We start from the raw sequence: 26502 nt of genomic DNA, 5'->3' as shown, positions 1-26502 counted from the left end.
GTTTGCTAGAAACTTTGGTACCTCAACCAAGCCCAGACAAAGGAAGATTCACATTGTGAGCCTTTGGGTTGGAGACTCAGAACTGTTGGGTTTTGTTCTGATGTTATTTCCTAATAATTAATATAAGTACATTATATTATTCCAATCTACAACCAAGACAATGTTTATGATTAAGGTGGCATCCATTATCTAAAACCAAATCACAATATTTAACTTCTAGTGTGTTTCAGTTGGGGTTGACAATTAGTTGGGAATGCCTATGGAACTGGAGAACACCCTGCTTCCATGACACTAATGTAAATATCTGTCCTACAAGAAGAGAGTGATTCTTCTAAGATTCCATGCTGGTGAAGGTGTTTCTCAATTTGCTCTGTAAATCCTTAGTCCTACCTCCATAGCTGATGTGTGTAACTCTGATTCTTCTGTGACTGGATGGCTGATAGAAAGACCTTTACCCACAGTTGACAGAACCTCATTCTCCACACCCCTGGCAATGCAGCCTCAAGGCTCACCCATCCTTCCTGGGAAGTCAGCACTTCTCCTTTAGGCTTGGCATCTCCTCAGACCACGGATCTGCCATGTTCATTTTAAACATCTTATCTATCTTTTCTCATTTATATTTTGAGTTTCTAATTGCTACATCAGGCTGGGGTTGTTAATTAATTACAGAGAGACTGGACAAGGTGCAACTCTTCATCATTACCAGTGTTTGACGTTTAGTTCCTAATGTGAGCTCTGGAAGGGGAACCCTGGTTTTGTATTTTGACATCTTTTCTTCACTCTGCTAGCTAGGTATGCCAAGAGCTGGCTTGAGTTGGAAAGGCAAGGCTTAGGGTGACAGTGAAATTGTCATGGTTTTGTACACCGTCAGTAACAATCAGAACCCTTGGAGATTTTATTTCTCTGGCTCTTCCCACGTGTCCATTTCATTGATATCTTTTTTCCAGGTGGCTCTAGATGGCATCCTCACACCACATCTGAAAGTCATTGACTCCCATCATTGAGATCCATCCTACTAGTCCGATGATTTCCGGGGGTCCTTGTTTGAAACCTGTTCTGAGGCTTAACTTATGAAGTCTCTGAAATCTTGGCACATATTACAAATACATGTGTGGGATCAGTGAAGAATTCTGCTTTGTGGTAGGAGTGACATCAAGACAAATCAGCATCTTAGGGAAAGATGTCTCACTCTTTCCCCATGATCGAAGACACACCCACTCACCATTTGTCCTGTGGCATCTGACAGAAACCTGGCCCTTATTGAAAACTGCCGAATGGGATGCAGCCGCAGACAGGAAGACTGGGGAAGGTAGAAGGAGAGACAATCAGTTGTGGGATAATCTCTACAAAATTGAACTATGTTATACGTAACTACGTAGCATGACAGTATCTGGAATGCACTATATTCGTATCTGAAGCCTTAGGTCATGATCTCCTATTTTATGAGAACTATTGTCTTTTTTGTAGGCAGGTCTTAGAACTTTGACTTTGAGAGTCTGATCTACACAGGACATCAGAGATTGAGCTAGATACCCAAACTGGTTCTGTCTTCGAGACTAAACTCAGTTCTTTCTCACCCCAGAAAGCCCTTTCCTGGAGTTTAGTCATTTTTCTTAACCTCACTTTACATTTGGAAAACATCCCAATTGGTTCTGAGTTTTTCATTGATTTTTTTTGAGGGGGGTGGAAGTGAGGTTTATTTTCATGTCCTGTTTCCAAGCTCCTTGAAGACAGTGGCATTATAATATAATGGTCCTTTTACTAGTTGGTTGGAAGTGATTGGTATTCATGACAGGGAAACTATTATGTGCCAGGCAGCAATGTGAGTAAAATCTAAAGCTCAAGGAACTATAAGATCAGTGCTGAGACTCCAAACTTCCTTTGTAGAGCCTAGGAAAAGCCATCCCCCAAGCTGGTCAGTACCTTGACACAGGGGCAGATCAGGAAGACAGGCGAAGGTGGATGATTCTTGGAATGAGTGGTTTACAGACAAAAAGCAGTGCACCATACAACAATCACAGTGAAATGCTACCTTGCCCCCATCCCAGTTCAATAAAATCAGACCTTGTGGGACATCTGAACTGCTGTGGGTGGAAGGCTCTAAAGAGAAGTAGAACAATTTAGAAAGTGTGCTATCAGCTTACCAAGAAAGGTGAGATCTTGGGAGAGCCAGTACACTCTCAATATTGCATTTCCTGTCCTACAACACCAGCTGGGTAGAAGGTGATTCGATGACATCTGTCTCCTAAGTGTGGATGCTGGCACCATGCTCGCAGATGGTCACATGGAGGCTGAGGGCTGCTATGTCTTCCCCTTAGCTTCTGTCCAGTGCTTACCTGCTGAGGAAAGCCAGGTCTGATGCTGATGCACTGGCTGTTCTGTCGAGTGAGGATCCGTTTTCTTCGCCGTTGCCTCAGCACCATGTAGATCCTGGCATAGACCAGGACAGTCACCCCAAAGGGAACATAGAAGGACACTACTGAAGAGTAAATGACAAAATCAGGGTTGGAGATGGAGCAGATGCTGGGATCCCCTGAAGGTAGGAGAAAGGGAGAAGGTAATAATACAATTATCCTCAGTGTGGAGCATTGAACATAAGTCCATATGATATGATATGGGGGTGTGGATGGGAATGTTTGGTCTCAGGCACCTATGTTGTCAGTGCCCCAAAGGAAGCAAGCTAATTCATCTTTGTACTTCTTGCAATTGACTTAAAAAAAAAAATACCGATAATTATATTCCAGACACTGATGTGAACATAGGCTGGGAAGACGAATAGGACAGTGTCTGCCCTTGAGGGAACCAACAGTCTAGCTAGACGGATCATCTCTTCCATGCAAATGGTCAGTTGTAACTCAGAGGAATATAGCCTGGGAGGCTGAGGAGGGGCACAGAGCAAGAGATCAGAGGCTTCCGAGATGATGCCACACCCAGAAAAGAGTCTGCTGGTGCAGAGGCATGAACAAATGGCTGAATGCCATGAAAGCCTCTTTTGGATCCAGAGTGCGAATTCAAGGTGTGGCAGGTGGTAGAGGAACAGAAGACAGGTATTTGGCACTGTGTAGGATGGAAAGAGAGACCGGAAGGAGAATGTGAATTCAAAAGGCTCCTTGTCCCCTGGGCTGTAGAGATGGCTCAGTGGTTAGAAGCAATTGCTGCTCTTGCAAAGGACTCTGGTTCATTTTCCAGCATGAACATGGCAGCTCACAACCACCTGTAACCTCAGTTCCAAGGGATCCATGACTTTTTTTTTTTCTGTTCTCTGTGGGTACCAGATAGACACTACATGGAGATACACATGTTGGTACACACACATACACATAAAAATAAATAAATGTTTAAAGCATAAAGAGTTCTTGCCCCTAATTTAAGGCTCAGAGTGCTCCTTCACCTTCTCTTTGGGAAGCCCTATGATTTCAATTTCTCCACTAGAAGATGCTGAGATTCATCCAGTACTCAGGATAAGGGCAAAGACTTGCTCCATCTTGAAATGAAAAAGGGTAGCAAGCTAACGTGTGCCAGGCAATAAGCCAAGGATTTTATACACATGATTGTACCCAATCATATTGGGGGGAGGGATTATTGTATTATTGTTTCTATTCTTAGATACACAGGCTGGAGTTCAGAAAGGTTCACTAAGTGGCCTAAGGCAATGCAACCTGAAGGAACCAGGTGTGCCAACAGCTATTACTGATAATGTGGGATGAGTCACAGAAGTGCCCTGTCTTGGAGTAGAAGAAGGTGGAAAGTAAATTACAGAAGGCAGGTTGGTTTGGGGGGCTAGACCGGCTGGAGATGTGTCCTGAGATGTGGGGGGCAGCAAGTGCAGTGGCCACTCGGGACCCTAGTTCTGATTCTTGATCTATTGAAATAGGTTGAGGACAGAGAGCCCGGGCATGAGACAAGAAGGATCTGCTGCTTCTTAGCTGAGGGACCTTAGCATTGTCATCGGTCTTAGCTGAGGGACCTTAGCATTGTCATCGGTCTTAGCTGAGGGACCTTAGCATTGTCATCGGTCTTAGCTGAGGGACCTTAGCATTGTCATTGGTCTTAGCTGAGGGACCTTAGCATTGTCATCGGTCTTAGCTGAGGGACCTTAGCATTGTCACTGGTCTTAGCTGAGGGACCTTAGCATTGTCATCGGTCTTAGCTGAGGGACCTGAGCATTGTCATCGGAGGCGCGCAGCTTTAGTTTCACTATCTCCGAAAGGATAAAAATATTTCTTACATAATAGCTATGAGAAATAATGAAAAGTGGCTGCTATAATAATTTGTCGTATCTGTTATATCATATTTGTTATATCATTGTCGTTTATGTCTTCTGAGTTTTTCTGGACTTAAGATGGGGTTGAAATAGAAGTTTGCAGAAAGACTCATGGGGAATAAGATTTGTGGGGAAGGGGAGGGGAGAGAAGGAAGGAGAGGGGATAAAAGGAAAGAGGAGGAAAGGGAATGGAAGGGGAAGGGTGAGGAGGGAAGGGAAGGAGAAGGGAGGGGTGTAGAGGAGGGGAGGGGAGACAAGGGAAGGGAAGGGGAGGGGAGAGGAGGGAAGAGAAGGGAATGGAGTGGGAGGGGAGAGGAAAGGAGGAAAGGAAATGGGAGGGGAGGAGACAGGAGGGAAGGGAACAGGAGGGGAGGGCAGGGCAGGGAGAAACAGTTAAAAGCTAAAATGAAAAGAGAACGTGTCCAGCACCCAGGGAGGCATTTCAGTGACAGCACGGCCCAGCATCCTCCCAGGCTGCTCCCAGATCTTCTCATGCTGTTGGAGATGGCATGAAATTGATGCCATCTCACCCGACCTTCCATCAGCATCCCTCAGCAAACAGCACATACGGCCCTGAGTAGTGAGCACCGAACTGACATCTGCTGTTCTGGGGGACAATGATTTGGGGGCAGGAATGGGGTGGCAGCTGGTGGGCCTTCTCAGTCCCTAGGGAGCCATGTAGTCGTGATCATTGAAGCTACTGAAGTCAACTCGCCTGCTGTCACTGGTTGGCCCAGATCTCAGTGCCACCTGTGGTGAGGAGGAGTCTCAGCATGTGTTGGTAGGAAGGGGCCAGGGGACTGACTTTCCTAAGATTTAGCTCTCTGCCAGCTTTGCTGAGTGTTCCTCATTTGTCCCAGTATATTTGACCTCTCCCTTTCTCTGCCCTTCTTGGTACTGGGAGGCTAACTTCTGTAAATGAACTACTTTTTAAAATAACAGTCAAAAGTATAGTATAGTATGCTTCTCTGCGTGCATGCATGTGTGCGTGTGTGTGTGCGCGCGCACACACACACACACACACACACACACACACACACGTGCTTGTTGCAAGCAGCATCTTTCAGGAATATTAGTGTTTACTTCAGGGGAGGGGATGGGGGCTCTGGCAATCTGGGGAGGCAGACTGACATAGATAGAAGTCTCTGTGTATCTCATTACACCTTATGAATGTTTTATCATGTGCAAGCATTTATTTTTCCATTAAAAACGTTGCAACTGTGTGCATGAAAAAAGAGAGAATGAAGATGGAGCCAGGAGCTATGTCAGGGTCCTTGACCACAACGGGGCTCATTTACAGTCGTTGAACTTGCTTTACCAACCCTTCCTACTTCCCCCACTGAAGTCAACTGCTGTCTACACTCCGATCAGGCTCTGCAGCCTCCTCCAGGACCCCTCCCACCAGGCTGTGTGGTCTCATGTCTGCACAGCAGGCAGGGAGACACTGGAGTCAGGGACCAATGATGCTGTGGGAGGGCATCCAGTCACCAGGGCAGTGGGAGGCCTCACACAACAGACTCCTAAATGCTTCTCTATTGAGTCCTCAAGAGCTGGTTTGTGCAGCTGAGGCTCCCTCAGGAGACATGGTGCCTTCGTCTGATGATTGCTCTAGGATAGTACTGTATGGAAGCATGGTAGTTACTGAAAGGATATGTGGATGAAGAAGAACAAAAAAGGAGACTGTACAGACAAGCATATTTACATAGGCACTCACTAGCTGCAGGATACTGGGGGCAGGCCACACAGGTATGGGAAATCTCTAATATCACTTTCTGAAATTGGAAAGAAGGAGGGGCAGGGGCCGAGGGCAAAGACACGTCTACTTACCCAGCTTTCTGGAGCACATTACATTCAGAGTTCCTATCCTGGGCAATAAGACACTAAAGAGGGCACCGGGAAGATGGCTCAGCAGGTGAAGTACTTGCTGTACAACCAAAAGGATGTGAATTTGGATCCCCAGCATGCATGACAGACAGGTGTGCCTGTCAACCCAGTACTTGGGATAGGTGTGGGGACAGGAGTGAGCAGATACAGAGGCATCCCTGAGACTTACTGTCTAGCTGATGTAACCAAACCAGTGAAACCAGTGAGCTCCAAATTTACTGAGAGGTCCTGTCTTAAATAAGGTGGAAAACAACACAGGAAGACCCTGAATTGAGCTTCTGCCCTTTATACAGTGTACAATGTATACAAGCTTATACAAGCACACACACACACACATACACATACCACACATTCACACAGGCACCATACACACACACACACATACCATGCACAAGTACACATCACACATACACACACTACACATGCACACACACATGTACACATACCATACATTCATACCACACATGTACACACACATACACACTGGATATATATATATATATATATGCCTCACACACACATACCATACACACACAGCATATACTTACAAACTTCACACACACACAAACATACCATGCACAAGTACACATCACACATACACACACTATACATGCACACACACATGCACACACACATACCATACATTCATACCACACATGTACACACACACACACCATACACACACAGCATATACTCACAAACCTCACACACACACACACAATCACACAAAAAGAAAGAAGAGGCACAGAATAGCAGCAGCAAGGAGGGTCTTGGGGTCTCTGTGAGCTAGGCTGAGAACTTGAGCTCCAAGTGATGTGAAGAGTGAGGTCGAGAGAAGGTTGACTTGAAAGACTGATGAACTTTAGACTTGTTGAAGAATCTGACCTGAAGTCAATTCCAAAGACAGAGATGCTGATGAATCTGATTTGAGGATGAGTCACTATCCTTCAAACGGTGTGCTTTTATTCTGCTTTTCAACGTTTGAGCAACCGAGTTCCCTGGCTCCAAGGTTCTGAAAGCCAGGTGACATTTCTATTGCTAAAATCAAATAAATACCACTCTTTTTTTTTTTTTTTCTAAAGGTGCTGATAAGATTTTCTTAACTTTAAGTCCCCTACCCAGAAGAATTTTTAAATCCTATCACTGGCTATTATGTATTCTTTCTAGAACTTTCTATTTTAAAAAAAAAAATCGCACAATGGGGAGGTGATTTAACAGAAATTTAAATGCTATTTTTCTTATCTGTGAAATGAAATGACTGAGCTCATTGGAGATCTTTACTGTTGCCCTCTTACTCCATCGTGTGCCTTCCTCTGCATGACTAGGGGATGTCGGTTTGTTGATTAGCTAGATTGCTGGGCCTCTGGTGGACCTGGAGTAATACTGGTGAGTCAGGCCCTGAAGTCCTGGAACTCTCTCCCACCCAAGAGCTTTCCTCCTGTTGCCCCTTTTCAAAGAAGAGGAACAACCGCAAGTTTGAAGTAGCTGGGGTTCAGCTTGCCTCTGTGGCCTCTAATGGTCTAGCAACACAAGTGGCAGGCCATCACCTTAAACAAAAAGCTTTTGTTACATTTCTTGAAGTCCAGCTATGCTCCAAGTCAGGTGGAATTGACCCTTTCCATCTCTCCTTGTCAGAGAAGGAGTATCAACAAGCTTGTAGGAAAGAGTTGTTTGTATTGTGCTTTTGAATGAACCTGTTGATGGGGAAGTTGCTGGAAGGGCTACTTGGTAGTTTGAGTGAGATTGGCCACCATGGACCCATATTTGAATGCTTGGTCACCAGGAAGTGGCACTATTTGAAAAGATTAGGAGGTGTGGCCTTGTTGGAGGAAGTGTGTCATTGAAGGTTGGCTTTTTAGGTTTTAAATGCTCATGCTAGGCCCAGTGTCTTGATCTCTGCCTGTGGATCAAGGTGTAGCATTCGGCTACTTCTCCAGCAGCACACTTGCCTGATGCTATGCTTCCTGCCATGGTGGTAATAGATCAAATCTATGAGATTACAAGCAAGCCCCAGTTAAATGCTGTCCTTTATAAGAGTTGCTTTGGTCATAGTGTCTCTTCACAGCAATAGAACACCGACCAAGAACACACCTATCAGGAAAAAGAAGATATATCATGAGGGTCAGATTGTGTCAGAGACCAAGGCTGGATTCTTTATGCCTGAGCTCTACTCATGAGTTCCCTGAACTGTGTTCTAAGAAGGGACAGCTGATCTTTCCCATGACCACCCAGAGAACCACCACTGTTTATATCTTCCTTAGAAGCAGATGTTTCTTGCAGTTTAAGACACAGAAAACTTTCCATTATGTAATCATAACAATGACACCAGCTAATACCTACTGGACCTTTATAATGGACCTTGCATTTGACACAATATGAGAATAATTGGAGGTTTCAGTACAGTGTTGCTAAGAAACTTAAAAACAAGAGAAAAGGCCTGGCTTGGTGTGTAATCTCAGCTACTCAGGAGGCTGAGGCAGGCAGATTATACACTCAAGGTCTTTCTGGGCAACCTAGTGAGATACTGTCTCAAAAACGAAGTCACACAAGATGACCTCCAAACATAAAATCAACAAACACACAAAAACAAGCATAAAACACAAAGTAAAAGAGAGATCACTAAAGAGAAGCAGGAGGGTCTTCTGCTACACACATGCTAGGTCACAAGTCTTTTTTTTTTTTTTTTTTGTCTTTTCAATTCTCAATTTGAAAATCCTGGGACAATTTTTCCTGGGTTTTGTTTCTAGAACAATAATTGTCACTGGTGTGAACATGCTGCAATTAGCTCATCATTCTTTGCCTGCGATGTTGACATTAGCTGAGAACTCTGTCTACTGTCAGTCCTGGAGATGGTTTCAGCTATTCTATGGATGTATGTGTGCCTGCATGAAGAAGTCGAACCATCTCTGCCAACATCCCTGAATGTGTAGGGGTACCAGGCTCAAGCCGGAAACTGCACCCAGCCCACAGGTGCCATGTGCTGGGGGCCAAGAGGTAAGCAATGACTAGGTCAGGCAGTGATATCAGTTCCCATATGCAAGTCCCACTTACAGGGCTTTTGCACACAGAAACAAGTTAATATGTTGACTTAGCTCTCTGACTAACCTATAGGATACATTGAACACTGAGGACAAAAGATATTTTAGTTTCCCATAGTTCCTATAGCCATTTCAATGGACAATGCTATGTGGTCTATACATATGCTCCTGGATATAAAGTTTCATTCTGTCAAAACAAAGTAACAAGTAATTTAATAACAAGATGTTAACACACTAAATTTTATGAACATTTTAAGTTGACCAGGAAAACATTTGTTGATAGAATGGTTTTTTAACCTTCAGTGTATATGACAAACAAGGCTGACCTTGAGAAGGTAGGATGTGCTTGGCACATTTGCACATGTTAGCTCAGTTTAATCCTGTTATGCAGCAGAAGCCTCTATACAGGATGTAGAGTTGCATAACGTGTAGGGTAAGAGCCTAGAGTTAACAAGGAAGATAAGAAGCATTTGCAGACCCGAGACCGAGATTAAGACCGAGTGGCTTAGCTCTTCTAGAGGACCCTGATTCCTTTCCTACCACTCACATGGTGACTCACAACTGTCTTTAACTCCATTCCAGGGCATCCTCTGCCCTCTTCTAACCTTTGTGAGCATCATGCCTGACATACATACAGGCAAAACACTCATGCACATAAAATTTAAAAAGTAAATTAAAAATTTATTTACAGAAAAAAATTAAGTCTAGATTTTTTTAATTTTGTCTATTTGGACTGGTTCATTCAAGTTCTACTATGTTCCAGTCTAAAAGTTTGCTTTGAAAAATTTCCTACATCACATATAAAGATATTTACAGTTTCACTATAACGCTGAACAGTAATAAGAAGGAGGGTACATATATTAATATGTCATATAAAGTTCACATAGATCACGTAACTTCAGAGATTAATTTTTGGGGGCTTTTCTTTTTGTATGTACAGAGCGATTTATAAAAATAAATACTGAAAACTTTGTAAGTAAATATGCTGAATGAACATACATTTGAAGTTGTTCCTTTATGCACCACTGTATTACCATCTTAAATTCATTAGTGAGGAAGCTGAGCTCAGAAGATTCCAGCAGTTTGTTCAAGGAGGCATAGACAACTAGCTTCAGACCTAGATCTTTCTGATTCTGGAGCCTCCATCTGCCTTTCTCAGTGTGTGTGCTCTGACTTCTAAAATCATTGTCCAGGATACAGTGCTTGGAAGATTGTTTATAAGTTGGGGGAATTTTTGTATAATAACCTCTCAATATCTGTATGTACACAAATAGGTGGGTTTGTGACTACTAAGTACATATCAATCAGGAATTCAAAAGTCTAAAATCTAGTAGGAATTGAATGAGCCAATCTAAATGAGCAAAAGTAAGAATTCTACATGACACCATGACACTGCTCATTCAGATTTCTTAGCCAACACATTTGTTATGCATTTTCTTTTACATTAAAAAATATTTAAAATTTTTGAGATTATAATTACAAAAACTTCCCCATTGTGTCATTATACATTTTCCTTTTTGATATTTCTTTTATTTTTTGAGATTATAATTATAGAATTTTCCTTCCCCTTTCTCTCGTTATGCATTTTCAATAGCTTTCATACAAAAGATGGATTTCCTGAGGCTAAAAGATGGATCATGTGAGGGGTGAAGGTGAATTGGATTGATGTCATATGGTTAGAATCCAGATCATCCTAGATACAGACATTGCCATCCATCCATCCATCCATCCATCCATCCATCCATCCAACCATCCATCCATCTCTCCATCTAGGGGATGCATCATGTGCTATCTATCAAATTTACAATTTTGCATATTAATAAAAATATGCATTTCAGAGCTAGTTCTCAAATGTCAGGAATAATTCTTATTGGGGGATAACTCATCCTAGGCTTTATGATATGTTACTCTGCATTGTATATTGGTTCTGAATACTTACTTTTTCCTTATCAAACCCCATTTTCATTATCAAACCCCACTTGAATTATTAACATAGTTTTGTGTTTTAACCATTACGTTTCTTCCAATGCATATAATGACATTTCTTTCAAAAGAGGGATAAGACAGACTCTTCATGAAGCTTGATCAAAATTATTATTTTCATGACAAAAATTAGTGAGGTCTTGCTCTATATTTAATTTAAACCCAACAAAGGCCAAAGCTTCGAAGTCTACATCCTCCCTTGATTATACTTCATAGGAATGGAAATGTTGTAGTGGGTACTACTCACAGCCACCGGAGTATTATGTGAACTTTATGAGTTCAGGAAGTGAAAGCAATAGTTTTACCTGTTGTGTTGAACCCAAAGAGAAGAGGGCAGGACACAGCAAAGGCCAGCACCCACACAGCTGTGATCATGAGTGCCACACGTCGACAGGAGCTCTGCCCAGTGCCATGCTGATAATGAACTGGCATGACCACCGCTGTGTACCTGGGGAAGAGAACGAGGAGTAGGGGTATGAGGCAGGATGGAAGCAGTCGTTGAAAGAGGTTACTAGAGGGGGACTCACACTGAAACACATGACAAGAGAAAAGTTCCTTAGGTGAAGAGAGTTAAGAAAAGTGATTACAGAAGAAGGAGCAGAAAGGATGTAAGGGCTGGATGGTGGATGGTGGGGAGGAGTGCTGTAGAATGCGGTTATCCAGACATGAATGATGTAGCATTAACCCACTGCAGCCATGGGTACCCACATGAGACCTGCGTAAGGCCAGGCCAGTACAATCAGTCAACATTCCAGCAGGCAGCACAGGGTTCAGAGGATTACAGAGTGGGGAGGGAGGAAGAGGGGAGAGAGAAGAGAGGAGTGGGAGGGAGGGAGAGAGAGGGAGAAACCTCTCAGTGAAATACAAAGAAATGAGAGATGAAGAGTGGGTAGAGAGGGGGAAAGGGAGAGGGAGGGGGAGAGGGAGGGGAAGAGGGAGAGGGAGGGGGAGGGGAGAGGGAGGGGGAGAGGGAGGGGAAGGGGAAAGGGAGGGGGAGGGGAAGGGGGAGAGGGAGAGGGAGGGGAAGGGGGAAAGGGAGAGGGAGAGGGAGAGGGAGAGGGAGAGGGAGAGGGAGAGGGAGAGGGAGAGGGAGAGGGAGAGGGAGAGGGAGAGAGATCATGAATACAGAAGAATGTGTTGGGAGGTGTGATGGGGAAGGCATGGGTTGAGAGTGAGTATGCTCAAGATATAATACATACATATATGAAATTGTCAAAAAAATAAAAGATATTTTAAAGAAGGGAAAATATTTGAGTGAGAAAGGCTAAGAGAGATGAACTCCTTGGAGGATCCACAGAGAAAGAGAGAAAGAATAGTCAACAGAGAGCAGCAGTGAGTTATGGGGAGGGCTTCCTCTTGATCCCCAGCAAGACCCACAACCTGCCTTCTACTCACAGGCCCCACACTCTGAAAGACGTTGGGTGTGGGTTCGTGTACCTTCACATTCTTCCACAGTTTGCGGGTCGGCATCAGTACTGTGTCCAAGTGAGGTGCTTACTCCCTGCTTGAATGTAAACATACGTCTACTCACAGAGTGATAAGCATTCCAGCTAAGAGCGTTGGAAAATAGAACTAATATCCAAAAGGAGGCTTATTTTGGAATCTACCTTGCATGCACGTGGTATGTTATCTTTTTCATGTCTGTGACAAAAATCTGACAGAAACCACTTAAAAGGAGAAAGGGTTATTTTGGCTCACAGTATTAGGGATTGGGTGGCTCCGATACTTTAGGAGTTCAGTGAGGCCAAACACTATGGTGGTCAGAGTGTGTGGAAGAGGAGGCTACTCAACTCAAGCATCCAGCAAGCAGAGAAGAGAACCAGGCAGGAGCCAGGGCCAGCAAATACCCTTCAAAGGCATTTCCCTAATGACCTACTTCCTCCAGGTAGACCCCACCTTCACTGTTCTGTCACCTTCCAATAGTCCATTCATGTTTTCACACCATCAGTGGGTTGTACCAGTGAGCAGGACAGATCCCTTGAGATCTAATTGTCTCAGAATGCACACACAGACATACCCAGGGGAGGGATTACTTACTAATCTCACAGGTAGCTCCCAATCTAATCAAGCTGATGATTGAGTTTGATGATGACCACCTCACACAGTCAAAGTCTACCTCTTCGCTTCATTGGCTACTGTATTTTCCTCGGTTACTCTTCACATACATTTCCACTGCTTGTCAGACTTCTGTAGACACACTCAGGATGCTTGAACCAGATCCTGGCTCCCCATGCCCTTTCTCCTAGCTCTACTTTTTGCCCTCTTCAAGAAGTCCAGACACAACTTCAGACCTTCCAGTTGCCCTTTGACCTTTCCACATCACTTGCTTACTTCCTCATTTCACTTTCAAGTCAGTGTTCATCCAGCCCCTGCTATGTTATATAGCATATGGCCTGCTTAATGCAGGTCCTGTTCTGAATGGAGAGAGAATGGAGAAAGTGGCTTTGACTCTATCCTCATTGACCTCAGAGAAGGACGTGAATGATAAAAATGCAAGCAAACATGTCAAGATAAAATAAAATAGGGAGGATTAGCTAGGACTTATTGCATAGCCATAACCTATTGGTAGAAATCTGTATACTTATTATCAAGATGAAGTTATAATTTCTTAAATGGTACAAAATTTACTTTGATTTCAAATTTAAGGTTTTCATTGGTATAGGCCTCTTATTAATATAAAAGTGAGAAGAATATTGATACTCTCATGGGCATTGTGCCTGTATAACACATTTAGGAATACAAGGCCTAGACCCAGTCCTTCTTTAACTTTTTTAACTGATTTGGGACGGTTAACCTATGAGTTAAGGGACTATAGCAAATTCATGGCTTTGAGTTTATTGTTAGGAGGTTTCCCATATTTTATTTAGAAATAGCTGAGAGGAGTGAACAGACAACAGTCCAGGTTACCATACATGGATAGTTGGTTTTCAAAACATCAGAAGTCCATAGAATTGACGCTACAAATATTTATATATTAATGTCCATTCTGATTAGAGACCTGTCTGCTCCTGACAGCTTCCTGTCGTGGATTCTAAGAAGAAATTGAGCATCCTTGGAGTTACACCAGTTGTGTGGTGACAGCCACTAGGCAAGAATTGCCTCTTTCCATCTACAGACAAATTACTGTCCAGAAAAGGACACACATGCAGAATAGTTGACTGATTATATCTGCCTAGACAGAGTAATCAGCCCTTAATAATCCTGCATCACTAAGGTCTGTCAGATGACTCTGGGCCAGAAGGCTGAAGATTTGATGCTCCAATGTTCGGTAGTATAGGAGCTTTTCAGGTGTTCAGTGGTCTCTATAAATTGGCTAAGTTTTAGAAGCTATGTTTAGTGCTTCCCAAAATTTCAGTTAACTCAGTCACTCTGGACTTCTGACGGGGTTGAAGACCTATAGTCTCATAGCCAATCCTTGATGGACTGGGTATTAGGACTATCTTGTACCTCACTGGTACAATTAGGAATAAGTATGCTCTAATTGTATTTTGAGAGAAAAGTTCTACTTTAACAGGAAGAGTGATATGTAGGAGGAGCTAAGTGGGAAGGAGTATTGAGAGGAAGAGATGGAGTAAGGAGAGAAGATGAAGGAGAGGAGAAGCTAGGTGATGAGAGAGAGGGGGCATGGAGGCAGATGTTCACATGTCTCCACCAGTCGAAGATAGTTTTTATATCTAGGTTGGGTATTGGGTTATGCTTCTGATTGAGCATTACCAACCTTATAAATCCTTTGATTAACATTTTAAAAAATTGTATAAAAGCAAAAAGGAAAGGGGGGACATGGGACAGGGATTTTCTAGGGAGGGGAAATGGGGAAAGGGGATGGTATCTTAAATGTAAATAAAATATTAAATAAAATTTAAAAAAGAAAAAAAGATAAAATAAAAAAATACCACAAAGGCAGTGCATTTAGTGATGTGATGGAGAATGATGGAGGTAAGTTGGGGGAGACCGGGACAGTGTGTGGTATCAGAGGTACCCGGCTGTTCTAGGTAGAAAAGCGATAGAGGCCATTGACGATCCACTGTCATCCTTTCTCCACTTAGCCTAAGCTTTCCTATGATTTATTATCATAATTTCATGATGTCTTCCCTACCTCCATAGCTCAAAACTCCGAGACAGAACTCCAGGACTCTTCTGTGTATAATCCCTTCCTATTGTACACGGGAGAGACCTGTGTGTATAATGTAACATCCCTCCGTGATTAGATTACTAACCCCTGGACTCTGGGTTAATCAAAAGGGAAATTGTTCTGGGACAGCCTGACCTTATCAGGTGAATCTTTGAATTTGGGTTGTTCCCAAATTCAAAGAGCCTCAAAGTCTGAGAGTTAGCCTGCCTTGAACATCAAACTGCCCTAGTTTATTCTTCAGCATAGAATGGCAAGAGGCCTATAGAAGCCTGGGTGATGTCATGTAAGATAGTAAGAACCACACTGCTACAGTCATAAGGAACTGAATCCTACTGACAACCTAAGTTTGTAAGGAGGACTATTCTAAGGTTCAGAAAAAGAACACAACCCAGCTCGGGCTCGTGTTTTAAAAACCACGACTACGCTGCAGTGTTCCGTCTTACAGGGATAGCGAGGTTAAAGTGGTTGTAGCTTATATTTCAAAACCTGCAATAATTTGTTCCACCAAAGCAGAAAATAAATATACTGTCATTGGCTCCTCTTTTACACGCAGGCCATAATTGATTTTCTTCAGCCTGAGCTCAACTTCCTTCGAGAACATGATCTTCTGTTCATTCCTGGCATGTACTCTCGGCTTCAGCCAAACTGGCTCGCTGGTGGATATTTTCCTATAGTCTTTGTCCAGCCCATTATTCATCCTCCTCCCTGGGAGTTCAACTGTAGCCTCTCTGGTATCTCTCAGAGACCTTTGAACTTACAACAATGTTTCAGTGCCAATCAATGGCACCGACATCCTGAGTGTCGGTGTCTTGAGTCATCGTTGGGTTTGTCTCACCAATGGAGAGAAATTAGCCACTTGGTTTAGGTTACCAAATGGCTCAAAGCATCTTATAGCTCAGTATTCCCTAGAGGTCCATATATAAAGCAAGTAGGCGGCTATGGCCTGTCTCAGTGGCCACGAGAGAATGGTCTGATCCTTGAGCCAGGCTGGGGTGGGAGGTTAGACATGGGTCTAAATACAGAGCAACAGTTTTTGTCTTTTTGGTCTCCAGGAAAGTAGGATGCCAGATTTAGGGCAAGAGCCTCCTTACTCTGTCTTGTGTACCTCAAAGCTTGGCCTAAGGGAGAGCAAGGTGCATGCTGGGTGAGCAGGGGTTGGGTGGTGTTCCCTGTTCCTTCCATTCGTGTCCATTGCTTGTATTCCATCTCTGCCTCTTATGTAGCTACTTTCCAAGAGTCAGCACCTGTGTTCCGAACAGAACAGCTTAAAGACTGCTGTGAGTCTTGAGATGAAAGCTAGTGGCTTCCTTCTGAAGAGGGGGAAATGGGGTTCTTGAGTTAGTAAAGTTAAGAGTCCTCATGGATTCCAAGGGGGGGGCCATGGCAACCCCATTCCTTTCTTCTGGAGCACTTACACAACACGCCTCACCTGTGGCCCTCCGGGCCTCAGTCTAAACACTTCTTTTCTGTGGGGGCTCCAAATCAAATGTGGTCACTAGGGTTACTTTGTGGTGTCCCAGGAGCCTCTGAGGGAGAAGCTGAGACTTAAATCCCGCTGCTGTCATGGACACACCGCTCCAGCTAGCTACAGGCTGGGGAATGGAAAGATATGACCACGTTCTCTGGCTCAGACTTGCTGTAGGCAAAGTCCTCCTTGTTTTTCATACTTACTTTTTATATATAAATTTTATTATAAAAACTGCGAATAAACAAAAACATCACACACCAGCATTAACGGGCACAAATCCTGAGACGTAAAAGAACCCAGCCATGCTAAATATTCAGTCGATGTGCTAACAAACAGCTAACAATTCTCTCTCTCTCTCTCTCTCTCTCTTTCTCTCTCTCTCTCTCTCTCCCTCTCTCTCTCTCTCTCCCCCCCACACGCATGTATGCATGCACTCGTGTGCGCACACACACACACACACACCCTAATTCGTAACATGCAACAATTTCTGTTGTGTAAATACACCCACCACCACTCATGTCAAGCCACCACCAAAGGCTCGATAACCAACTTGAAACATTCCTAGAATACTGCTCTCACCAGCTCGGTTCTAACACACTAGCGGGGATGGCATGGTGCCTTAAACATGCTTTAATACTCAACAGCTGTTTGGAGGCTCCATTATTTCAGTGAGCAAGAGACTATACAGAATATCATGGCTCTGTTTATGAGAGGAACCAGAGCTTCAGGGAAGGCAGGATGGACCCAAAGTTTTGCACTGGAGTGGTCCTGCCAAGTCAGGTCTCCCATCTCCAGGACCAGTGCCTTTGACAAGGACCCCATGCCCTCTCAAAGGCACATGGAGCTGTCTTATCCCTGCAGGGAAGCAGGGGTTTGTTGGTATAAAAGTCAGTGTCTCACTTGTTTGTACTTGGGAGACAGTGCGAATGCTCAGACCTGAACTTCCCAAGTAGCTTGACTCTGCTAATTGCCGGTGTGTTGAGGTGTGGGGACTATGGGGTGGAGGTTGGGGAGTGCAGGGCTGCACTGTTAAAATGAGTACCCCCAAGCTATTCCCCCAGTGGTTTCCATGAGGTACTTCTAAAGTAAAAACCAGAAACGTGTATTTTTAACATCTAATGTATCTTATTAGACAAGTCTGAAGAGAGTCTGCATTAGGGAGAATTTCTGTCAAAGCTTCTTGCTCACTTGGAGATGAGAGACAAGACTACAGTCTTTCATTGTCACAGTATGGGTTTTTTTTTTTTTTCTTCTTCTTCTTCTTAAACGATTAAGCCTTTAGAATAAATGAGGCCCCCCAGCATGTTATAGGTGGGTGGCTAAGACCTCGAGGCTGTTCCAAAATCTACCATTGGAGGGCACCAAAATGCAGCAAGAACTTCACCAGCTCTGCCGGGGTGAGAAGTTCACAACTCACCTGGGGGCTCTCCAGGCTCTGTAGGGAGGCAGAGAGGGAAAACCGCCCCCCCCTTAGTTCCTGGTGCCCTGCGAGGACCCCGCATTCCCACCCTGGGAGGCTATTTAGCCTTTCCTCTCTGAGTGATTTGCTGAAGGCCAACCGCAGGCAAGTGGAGGCCAAAGCGCCCGGTCAGGCTTGGCCTGGCTTGGATGGAGACCGAACCCTGTCTGAGGCCACCTCCCTTGGTGGTATTCCCAGTCCCACTCCCTTCTTGTGTTTCAGCATCTAGATCTTTCGGCCCTCTCTCCCATGGAATACTCAGCCGACCCGAATGCAGTCAGTGTACACTCTGGTAAAGCCCTGGGGCTTAGGATTGACTGGGATCTGAAATCCAGCTCTGCAGCTTCACAGTGGGGCCCGTGGCTTGAGTTTTCTGACTCAAATTTTCTGTCTAACAGGACTGTTCACAGCTATTGAATGAGATTACATTTGTGAAGGTTTTTGTTTGTTTGTTTTTTGTTTGTTTTTAGTACAATTTAAAATTCAAAAGGCGGTTCTTACTGTATTGCCATCATTATTGGGCTAACCTAAGATTGTTCTGTGTGGTTTTAGCTTTTATGATTGTGATTGTTTTTTTCTTCCTGATTGTCAGGCAGTGCACATTAAATTTATTTATCAGACAAGTGTTGAGCACTTCTTGTGTGAGCCACTGTTGAAGGACTGAGGAAATTGCTGGTGTCTGTTAAACAGACACAGGAACCAAAGAGCCTAAAGTCGCTTTGCTATGAGACTTAGATATTGAACTGGGCAGTGTGACTTCACAGCTAGGGGCCCAGGGTGAGGCAGCAGGGCAGTTTACTGTAGGAGATACTGGCAGCACACACTGGCTTAGTGGCTATACAAGCCTATAATGTCAGCATTTTTTCAGAATGGTAGTTTCCAACTCGGCTCTGGGGGAAAAAAAGATGGCAGTGACTTTTGGTTTCATTCATCTGTTACCTAATAGCTTTGTGATTCTAGTCACCGTGTGTGTGTGTGTGTGTGTGTGTGTGTGTGTGTGTGTGTGTGTACACGTGTAATGGGACAATGTACCTACTTTATAAATGATAAATGATAGCTAATTTTGTTTTTGTTACCTATACATCCATGCAAATTAGGATAACGAGCACAGAGGACATAGGAAATCTTACTTCTAGCAGTGAGCTGCAGGTGTGACCTCTGCAGGTGACCTTCCCTAACTTTTGTCAAGAATGGGGGAGTCTCTAAATCTCAGAAAGGTCAGGGTCTAGTTTGGGACTTGTGACAAGAAGCAGCCGGACCTTCAGCACACATGGAGCTCACTCTGATCCTCGGTCTACGTGGCTCATTAAGGTCTTAATACCATGACTGTCCAGCCAAAGCTATCGTTATCCTCGAGTGGGGGGTTCTCTCGGTGACTGCAGGAGGAAAGAAGAGCTTGGCCTGAGTGGGAGGGCCTGACTCTAACTCCCTGCCTGGGTTTAATGAGCCCAGAGCTCTGAAGGCTGCTTTTCACCACCTTTTATTTGGTCAGACAGGGGGCTCAATAAATCTTTAGTTCTGTGGACTCCCCTGGTGGAGTTGTTGAAGGAGAAAGCTTTTTGCAAATGACTGGAAAGCCCTTTGCAAATATAAAGTGCTTATTTAGATGCAAACTAAAAATCCAAGGTGCCTGTGACTCATCTCGTACCTATTGTGCGCTCTGCAAAGGCGCGGAGGCTTGCCTGTGTGATGGGTGCCATTTGAGAGCCACTTAAAGATCTCTCTGGTGAATGAATTTGGTTGCATTATTCCCGGGCTCCTCTCTGAGGACTCTAATTTTCATCGCTTTGGTCCTGTCCTCCTTTCCTGACACGTTCTCAGAGGCCTCCTTGAGTTAGCACTGACCCAGGATGCGATGGGAGGGGACCCAGCTGCTGAGAAGATGCAGGGGCCGTGGAATGGGGGGCTTGTGATCAGAGGACTTCCCACTCTGATTTTTAAAAAGGAAAAAGGCGGCTTTAATCCAAGCATCCAGAGCCAAGCCTAAGAATCTAATGACAATGGTATTTATTACTTGCTTTCAAAATCCCTTTTATCATTTCCTTTCTTTTTTTCTTTTCTTTTTTCCCCCCCTATCTCTTACTACCCTGCTATTATGGACCAGGGCTTCATGACCAAAAAAGTACTGAATCCATTTGGTCAAGTTTGTCAGGCTGATGACTGGCATTGTGTGAAGACCAAAGGTCTGTGTGAATGACTGCATTTCTAATGAATTGACCAGCTATCTGGCATCACATGAACAGATTTTAATGCTGTGTATTGCACACTGCTGGGAAGGAGAATGGGGACAGCTTTTCTGAGGCCTGTTTTTTTTCCTAGAATGGGGGTGGGGGGGCTCTGTTTTGAGGTTTGCTGAGGACAGTCCATTATGAAATGTAAGCCCCTGCCCCACTGAGACTGGAAGCACAGCTTTTAGGTGAGGGGGAGTGCTATGCATTTCTGGGGTTTTTCCTATATGAGACAGAAGACGCCTCAAAGTTTACTCTTGCTGGTTGGGTTTTAAGTGGTGAAAGGTGACGTGTGTTAATACGGCTGTGGCCAGCAAAATGATGCCCTTCTGCAAATTAGAGGCAAATTGCAAAAAAGACACCTTCATATGACCAACTCAGTCAACGTTATGAAACATTAGCTGCATTCGGTTCCCAGAGCCTCTTCTTTAAGGCCCGTGCACCTTGGTCTCATTCATCAATGTGTGTGTGTATATGGTGTGTGTGTGTGTGTGTGTGTGTGTGTGTGTGTGTGTGTGTGTGTAACATACAGGCGCACCTTCATTGGGGTAGAGAGGAGGGTCGGGAACTGGGAAAGGAGGGAGGGGCTGTTCCAGAGTTTCTCTACTTCATTTTCTCAGTGGTTGTAGGTGACTCAGCTCTACCCTGCAGCCTGCAGCAACCTGAGGTGTTCTCTCAGAGACCTCCTTCCAGGTGCAACCTGTGTTCTGGACTTCAAGGCAGAAAAGAATTTCAGGCTGACTTTGTATGAAGCAGTGTAGGAGTTTATGGGGGGGGGGGGGGAGTAGTAACAGATTGAAGTTTAGACATTAGGGGAAAGAGAGATTTAGGGAAAAGAGCAGCATACACCCAAGACACGAGAGTGGACTTCTCAAGACTCACATTTAAGTGTCTTTATATGATTGCAGTCACATTGTTTAAAGGTTTTAAAAGCACCCCCTCCATTTTTCGGTAAATGAGGTCATAGAGTGGTTTGGGGGCTACACTAGAAAGGAGTCCAGGCTGATAAGATAAAACCATAGATGAGGTTGATATTCATCATCCAAGCTAAACTCAAACTCATGCCGTCCGCCTCTTTAGTATATCCTACCAGCAGGCACCGCCCAGCTAGCGTCATAGGTGGGGTGAAGGAGAAAATGGAATAGTGGACGAGGGAGGTTTAGGGAGGGAGAGAGAAAGAGAGGGTAGGGCAGAAGAGGGCTGTGAAGAGGGATCACTACCCCTAAGGAGGCTTGAGAAGTGAGATGGTTCATCTTGCTTGTCAACTTGACTATGTCTGGAATGAACTAAAATCCAAAAAAAATGGAGGGCACACCTGTGAAGGAGTTTTGCTTAGTTTGAAGTTGGAGGATCAACTTCTAATCTGGATCTTGAGGTGGGGAGACACACCGTTAATTTGGACTACGTCTTCTGCTGGAAGCCGACGTCTGGAAGAAGGACGCTTTTGTTCTTTGCCTGCTCGCTCTCACCTTGCAAGCAAGTCCACTCCTTTACTGGCATGAGAGCCTACTTCTTTGGAATTCTAGCATCCAGTGAAGAGCGGGTAAGACATTCAGCCTCATGAACTGAGCAGCTTCTAGAGTCTTGAACTTTCAGTTCATGGCCAGCCATTATTGGATTAGCTGGACCAGAGATAAATCTCCTTTATTCATTTTACCATTTATTCTATAAGTTCTGTTACTCTAGAGAACCTTGACTAATACAAAAAGCCATATGGAAACATAAGCTTCATATACATACATATATGTGTATCTGCAGATATATACACATACACACATATAAAAAGTTTGATTACCGTTACCCTACATAGAGAATAATTTTTATCTTACAAGCCTTAGGTGTGGGATATCTCTTTTGAGTTGTTGGTTAAAGGTGCCCTGAAGACTCTCTAACAATTTAGGCCATTGTCCTCTTCTCTTGGTTGACCACCAAAACTTGATGATAAGACTCTATTGCTGAAGACACTATGTACTTGTGGTCACAGAACATGGGGAAATCAAGTTGGTACTGACCAGGACACTTTCTTTCTGCTGGCTTCCTTATGGAAGGCAGAAAGATGCTATGTTGGCTGCTGGGGGTGTGAAGCAGGGGAGTCATCAACATTGTTACCTAGCTGTGGACCTTGTGAAGTACAATAATAACTGGTGTTGTCGGACATGCCCATGGATGCAATAGTGGTATATATGTAATGGGAGTAACCAGTGCTTTCTAATTAGATTTAAAGCTTGCTCCTCAGGAGAAAATGAATGCTTGGTCTTGTAAATCTGACCAATGGATGGGGAGCTCACAGGCCCTAGGGCTAAACCCATTATTATTAATCTGTTAAATAGATGTAGTATCAAACTTCCCTCTAAATTCATACCCTTATACTCATTGATTAGTGCAGCCTTTACACCTCACCAGAGAAGTTTCTTTGTGCAGTGGATACAGTTAATTCAGAAACTCACAATAGGTCAAGTGTCAGAGAATGAGTCAGCACAAATGGCAAATGAGACATCTATATCCTCTCAGCACCAAGGCTCGGGTATCATTACAGAAGAATGTGCAGAAAGATGAAATGAGCCAGAGGTCAGAGAGGACTGGAGTGAAGCAGTGTCTTCCAGACATGAGGAAGAGAGGACTAGAGTGAAACAGTGTCTTCCAGACATGAAGAAGAGAGGACTGGAGTGAAGCAGTGTCTTCCAGACATGAAGAAGAGAGGACTGGAGTGAAGCAGTGTCTTCCAGACATGAAGACTATTGCACTCATGAACCCACAGCAGTGATGGTCATCTGCACAAGACCTGCACAAGATCAAGCCCACATTCTAGCATGGAAGGGAGGATCTCATGAGCTCCCACCCCTAACTGAGGGGGTATGGCCCTTGGTAGGTTGGCCACATCCCAGTGGATGGCCACATTCATACCCAGTAGTATATAGGCAGCACAAACTATACTCATAGGGTTATTAAAAAGAAAAAATATAAAGTTGGGAAGGAGTGAGGAGGTAGATGGAATAGTGGGAATGAATATAATCAAAATATATTATAAGGAATTCTGAAAGAATTAATAAAAAAGCATTGTATTAAGATATTCATTGTTAACTCAGATGATTTAAGGATTACTTAGGATGCACACCCTTGGGACTGTTTGTGACAGTGTTTCCAGAGAGGCTTAACTGAAGAGAGAAGACTTACTTGGAATGTGGGCTACGCCATCCCCATGAGCGGGATACTGTACTGAATAAAGAAGGAAACAAGAGGAAATCAACTGGGGGCCAGCATTCATCTCTTTACTTTCTAATTGTGTGAGCAATGTGACTAGCCACTGTATGCTCCTGCTGAAGTAGTGCCTTCTCCTACATGAAAGACTGCACTCTCAGATTGTGAACCAAAACAAACCCTTCTTTAAGTGGTTGTTTTGGTTGGGTATTTTGCCATAGTAACAAGAGAAGTAACTAATACAGTAGGTTAGAAGGGTCAAAGAGATTCTTATAATAATAAGTCATAAGGGTAAGAAATGCATCTTGATTGCAAACAGACTTACTTGTTTACAGATTCCCAGTAAGTTACAGGTTTACACCTGGGAGGGAATAAGGTTAATCTCAAAGGTCTTCTGTGCTTTGGTTTCAAGCAGAGTTTATTATTACTTTAGTATTATTTGAAATAGCACAATTAAAAAAGGAATGTTATTATCTCTGTGTAGGTGTGCTGGTTAGTTTTTGTCGACTTGACACACAAACTTAGACATATCTAGGAAGAGGAAATCTGAACTGAGAAAATGCTTTCATGAGATTGGCCTGTAGAGAAATCTGTGAGGTTCTTGTCTTACACACACAGTGATTGATGTAAAAGAATCTAGCACATTGTGGGTGGTGCCACTCTGGGCTGGTGATCCTGGGTGCTGGAAGAAGCCTGGTGAGGTGGCTTAGTGGTTAGAAGCTTTGACTGTTCTTCTCTAGAGGACCTGGGTTCGATTCCTAGCACCAACATAGTAGTTTACAACTGTCTATAACTCCAGTTCTGAGAGATCTGGTTCCCTTTTCTGGTTTTCGAGGGCAGGGCACACACAAACATGCAGGCAAAACACCCATACAAATAAAGTCAATAAATAAATCAAAACCTGTTTTTACAAAAGAGTGCCAGCAAGATGGCTCAGTGATAAAGAGGTCCTTGCTGCCAAGCCTGATGACCTGAGTTCATTCCTCAGGACCCACATAGAGGATGGAGACAACCAAGTCCCAAAGTTGTACACTGATCTCCACTGAAGTAACACACACACACACACACACACACACACACACACACACACACACACAAATAAAATTGGAAATATTTAGTAAAAATGTTCTGATAAGAGGAAAGCAGGCTGAGCTTCCCAGGAGTAATGAACCAGTAACAGAGTCCCCCACGGCTCGCTTCAGTTCCTGTCTCCAGATCCCTGCCCCGTTTGAGTTCCTGCTCCGACCTCCCTCAGTGATGAACTGTTACCTGCAAGTATACAATGAAATAAACTCCTTTCTCTCCAAGCTGCTTTGGTCACGGTGTTTTATCATAATAATTGAAATACCAACTAAGTCAGTAGGCAGTCTTCATGGCAAAGTTGTGCCAAAATTCTTGACTCTGAGCTGGTGAGACTTTAACCAGATTACATTTTGTCTCACTTGAAAGGTAACTCTCTCTCATTCTCTCCATGTCCATGAAGATGCCTATTTGTGAGAGGAACACTGGCTACCCTTAGCCAGGAACCATTGTGTTCAGCTTAGTATTCTTGATTCAAGATGTGTAATAGGCATGGCAGGGAGAACCTGAGGGGATAAGGACACGGACCCAGAATAAATGTTCAGGCTGGGCTGGTAAAGATAATAATAAGGCAAACCCACTATTTGTATCAGTAGCTATAAACATTATAAAATTCCTATCATTTTATTTTCTAACTGTTCTATGGAAAAATAATTCACATAGTATATAATAAATCCACATAAAGTATACAATTTAATATTTTTGGTATATTTACAGAATTATGGATATATATTCTATTACACACACACACACACTGTTGCTCTCTTCAGATACTTTAGAAGAAGGCATTGGATCCCCATTACAGATGGTTGTGAGCCGCCATGTGGTTGCTGGGAATTGAACTCAGGACCTCTGGAAGAGCAGTCAGTGTTCTTAACTGCTGAGCCATCTCTCCAGCCCCCATATTCTATATTTTAACACACTTTTAATGGTATTATTTCTAATGCTGTGGACATATTCTTTATTTTCCTTCCCAGTTAAATGGCTTATCAAGTGCTGGAAGTAAGAAAACATCTGGTGTGGAGGTTTGGTTTCAGTGTCACTGTAGGAAAGAGTCATTTTAACTCTTTGGTTATTGTTCTAAGCTCTTATTTCAGCACATGGAAGGAAGTTTGGTGCTTCTGCTGTATTGGGCACTGCCCCAGGCCATGTGAGAAAAGGCAGGCTGGAGCTCACAGAGACAATGAGGTAGCAGGAGGACTCAGCATATCTCAATTACATGGCAGGGCGCAGAATGCTCTCATGGAAACTGAGACTGCTGTGAGGGACAGTGTAGCATTTTAGAAGGACATAAGTAAACTTGGAAAGAGACGAGATTAGAAAGGTGGTCATGCCATGTGGAGGCTTAAATAAAATGAAGTGCACGTTCATGAGGCGCTTGGGAACCTATGATCTTGTCATCAAAGCAAAAAAATATCTTATTAGGTAATGGGAAAATATATATGATATGAAAGAACAGGGGGAGAATACTGGGAGCTAAAGGGTTAAGCAGGGATCATGGTGAGAAGTGGGGTTTCAAGAAAAGAGAGGCAACCCACGTTAATGAATAATGCTCCCAGAAGACATGAGAAGACCTCATTACTAGGCACATGTTACCTCCTTATGAGTTAGGTAAGAAAGGCCCTAGAGGACCCCCAAACTATACTGACTTTTGCCACTGGTGTTAGTTGCCTTCTGTAACTATATAGTAAGTCCCTATTGCTAAGATACCACACACTTTGGTTGCAGGTTGTAGAGAAATGCATTTTGAACTGATCAAGAAACCTTC

The 26502-nt window shown here is 43.7% G+C and overlaps 1 protein-coding gene across 3 annotated transcripts in view; it reads right to left on the bottom strand.

Annotated features, from left to right (window-relative positions):
- The window catches only part of Drd3 (dopamine receptor D3), a 51573-nt gene that overhangs the window by 2757 nt on the left and 22314 nt on the right, over positions 1 to 26502 (bottom strand). For 2 of the 3 annotated variants that reach the window (XM_034515580.2, XM_034515582.2), the window contains exons 3-4: positions 11475 to 11617; positions 2337 to 2533 (exon numbers count right to left, since the gene is read on the bottom strand). In XM_034515580.2, coding sequence (XP_034371471.1) covers positions 2337 to 2533; positions 11475 to 11617 — 340 coding nt within the window. Of the gene's footprint in view, positions 1 to 1222; positions 1301 to 2336; positions 2534 to 11474; positions 11618 to 26502 lie in introns of all 3 variants that reach the window. The other variant, XM_034515579.2, reaches the window with a different exon arrangement.

Source organism: Arvicanthis niloticus, chromosome 12 (assembly GCF_011762505.2).
Source record: "Arvicanthis niloticus isolate mArvNil1 chromosome 12, mArvNil1.pat.X, whole genome shotgun sequence".
In the NCBI taxonomy this organism is placed as follows: domain Eukaryota; kingdom Metazoa; phylum Chordata; class Mammalia; order Rodentia; family Muridae; genus Arvicanthis; species Arvicanthis niloticus.
The sequence above is the reverse complement of the archived record's forward strand: the minus strand, read 5'-3'. Positions and strand labels throughout refer to the sequence as shown.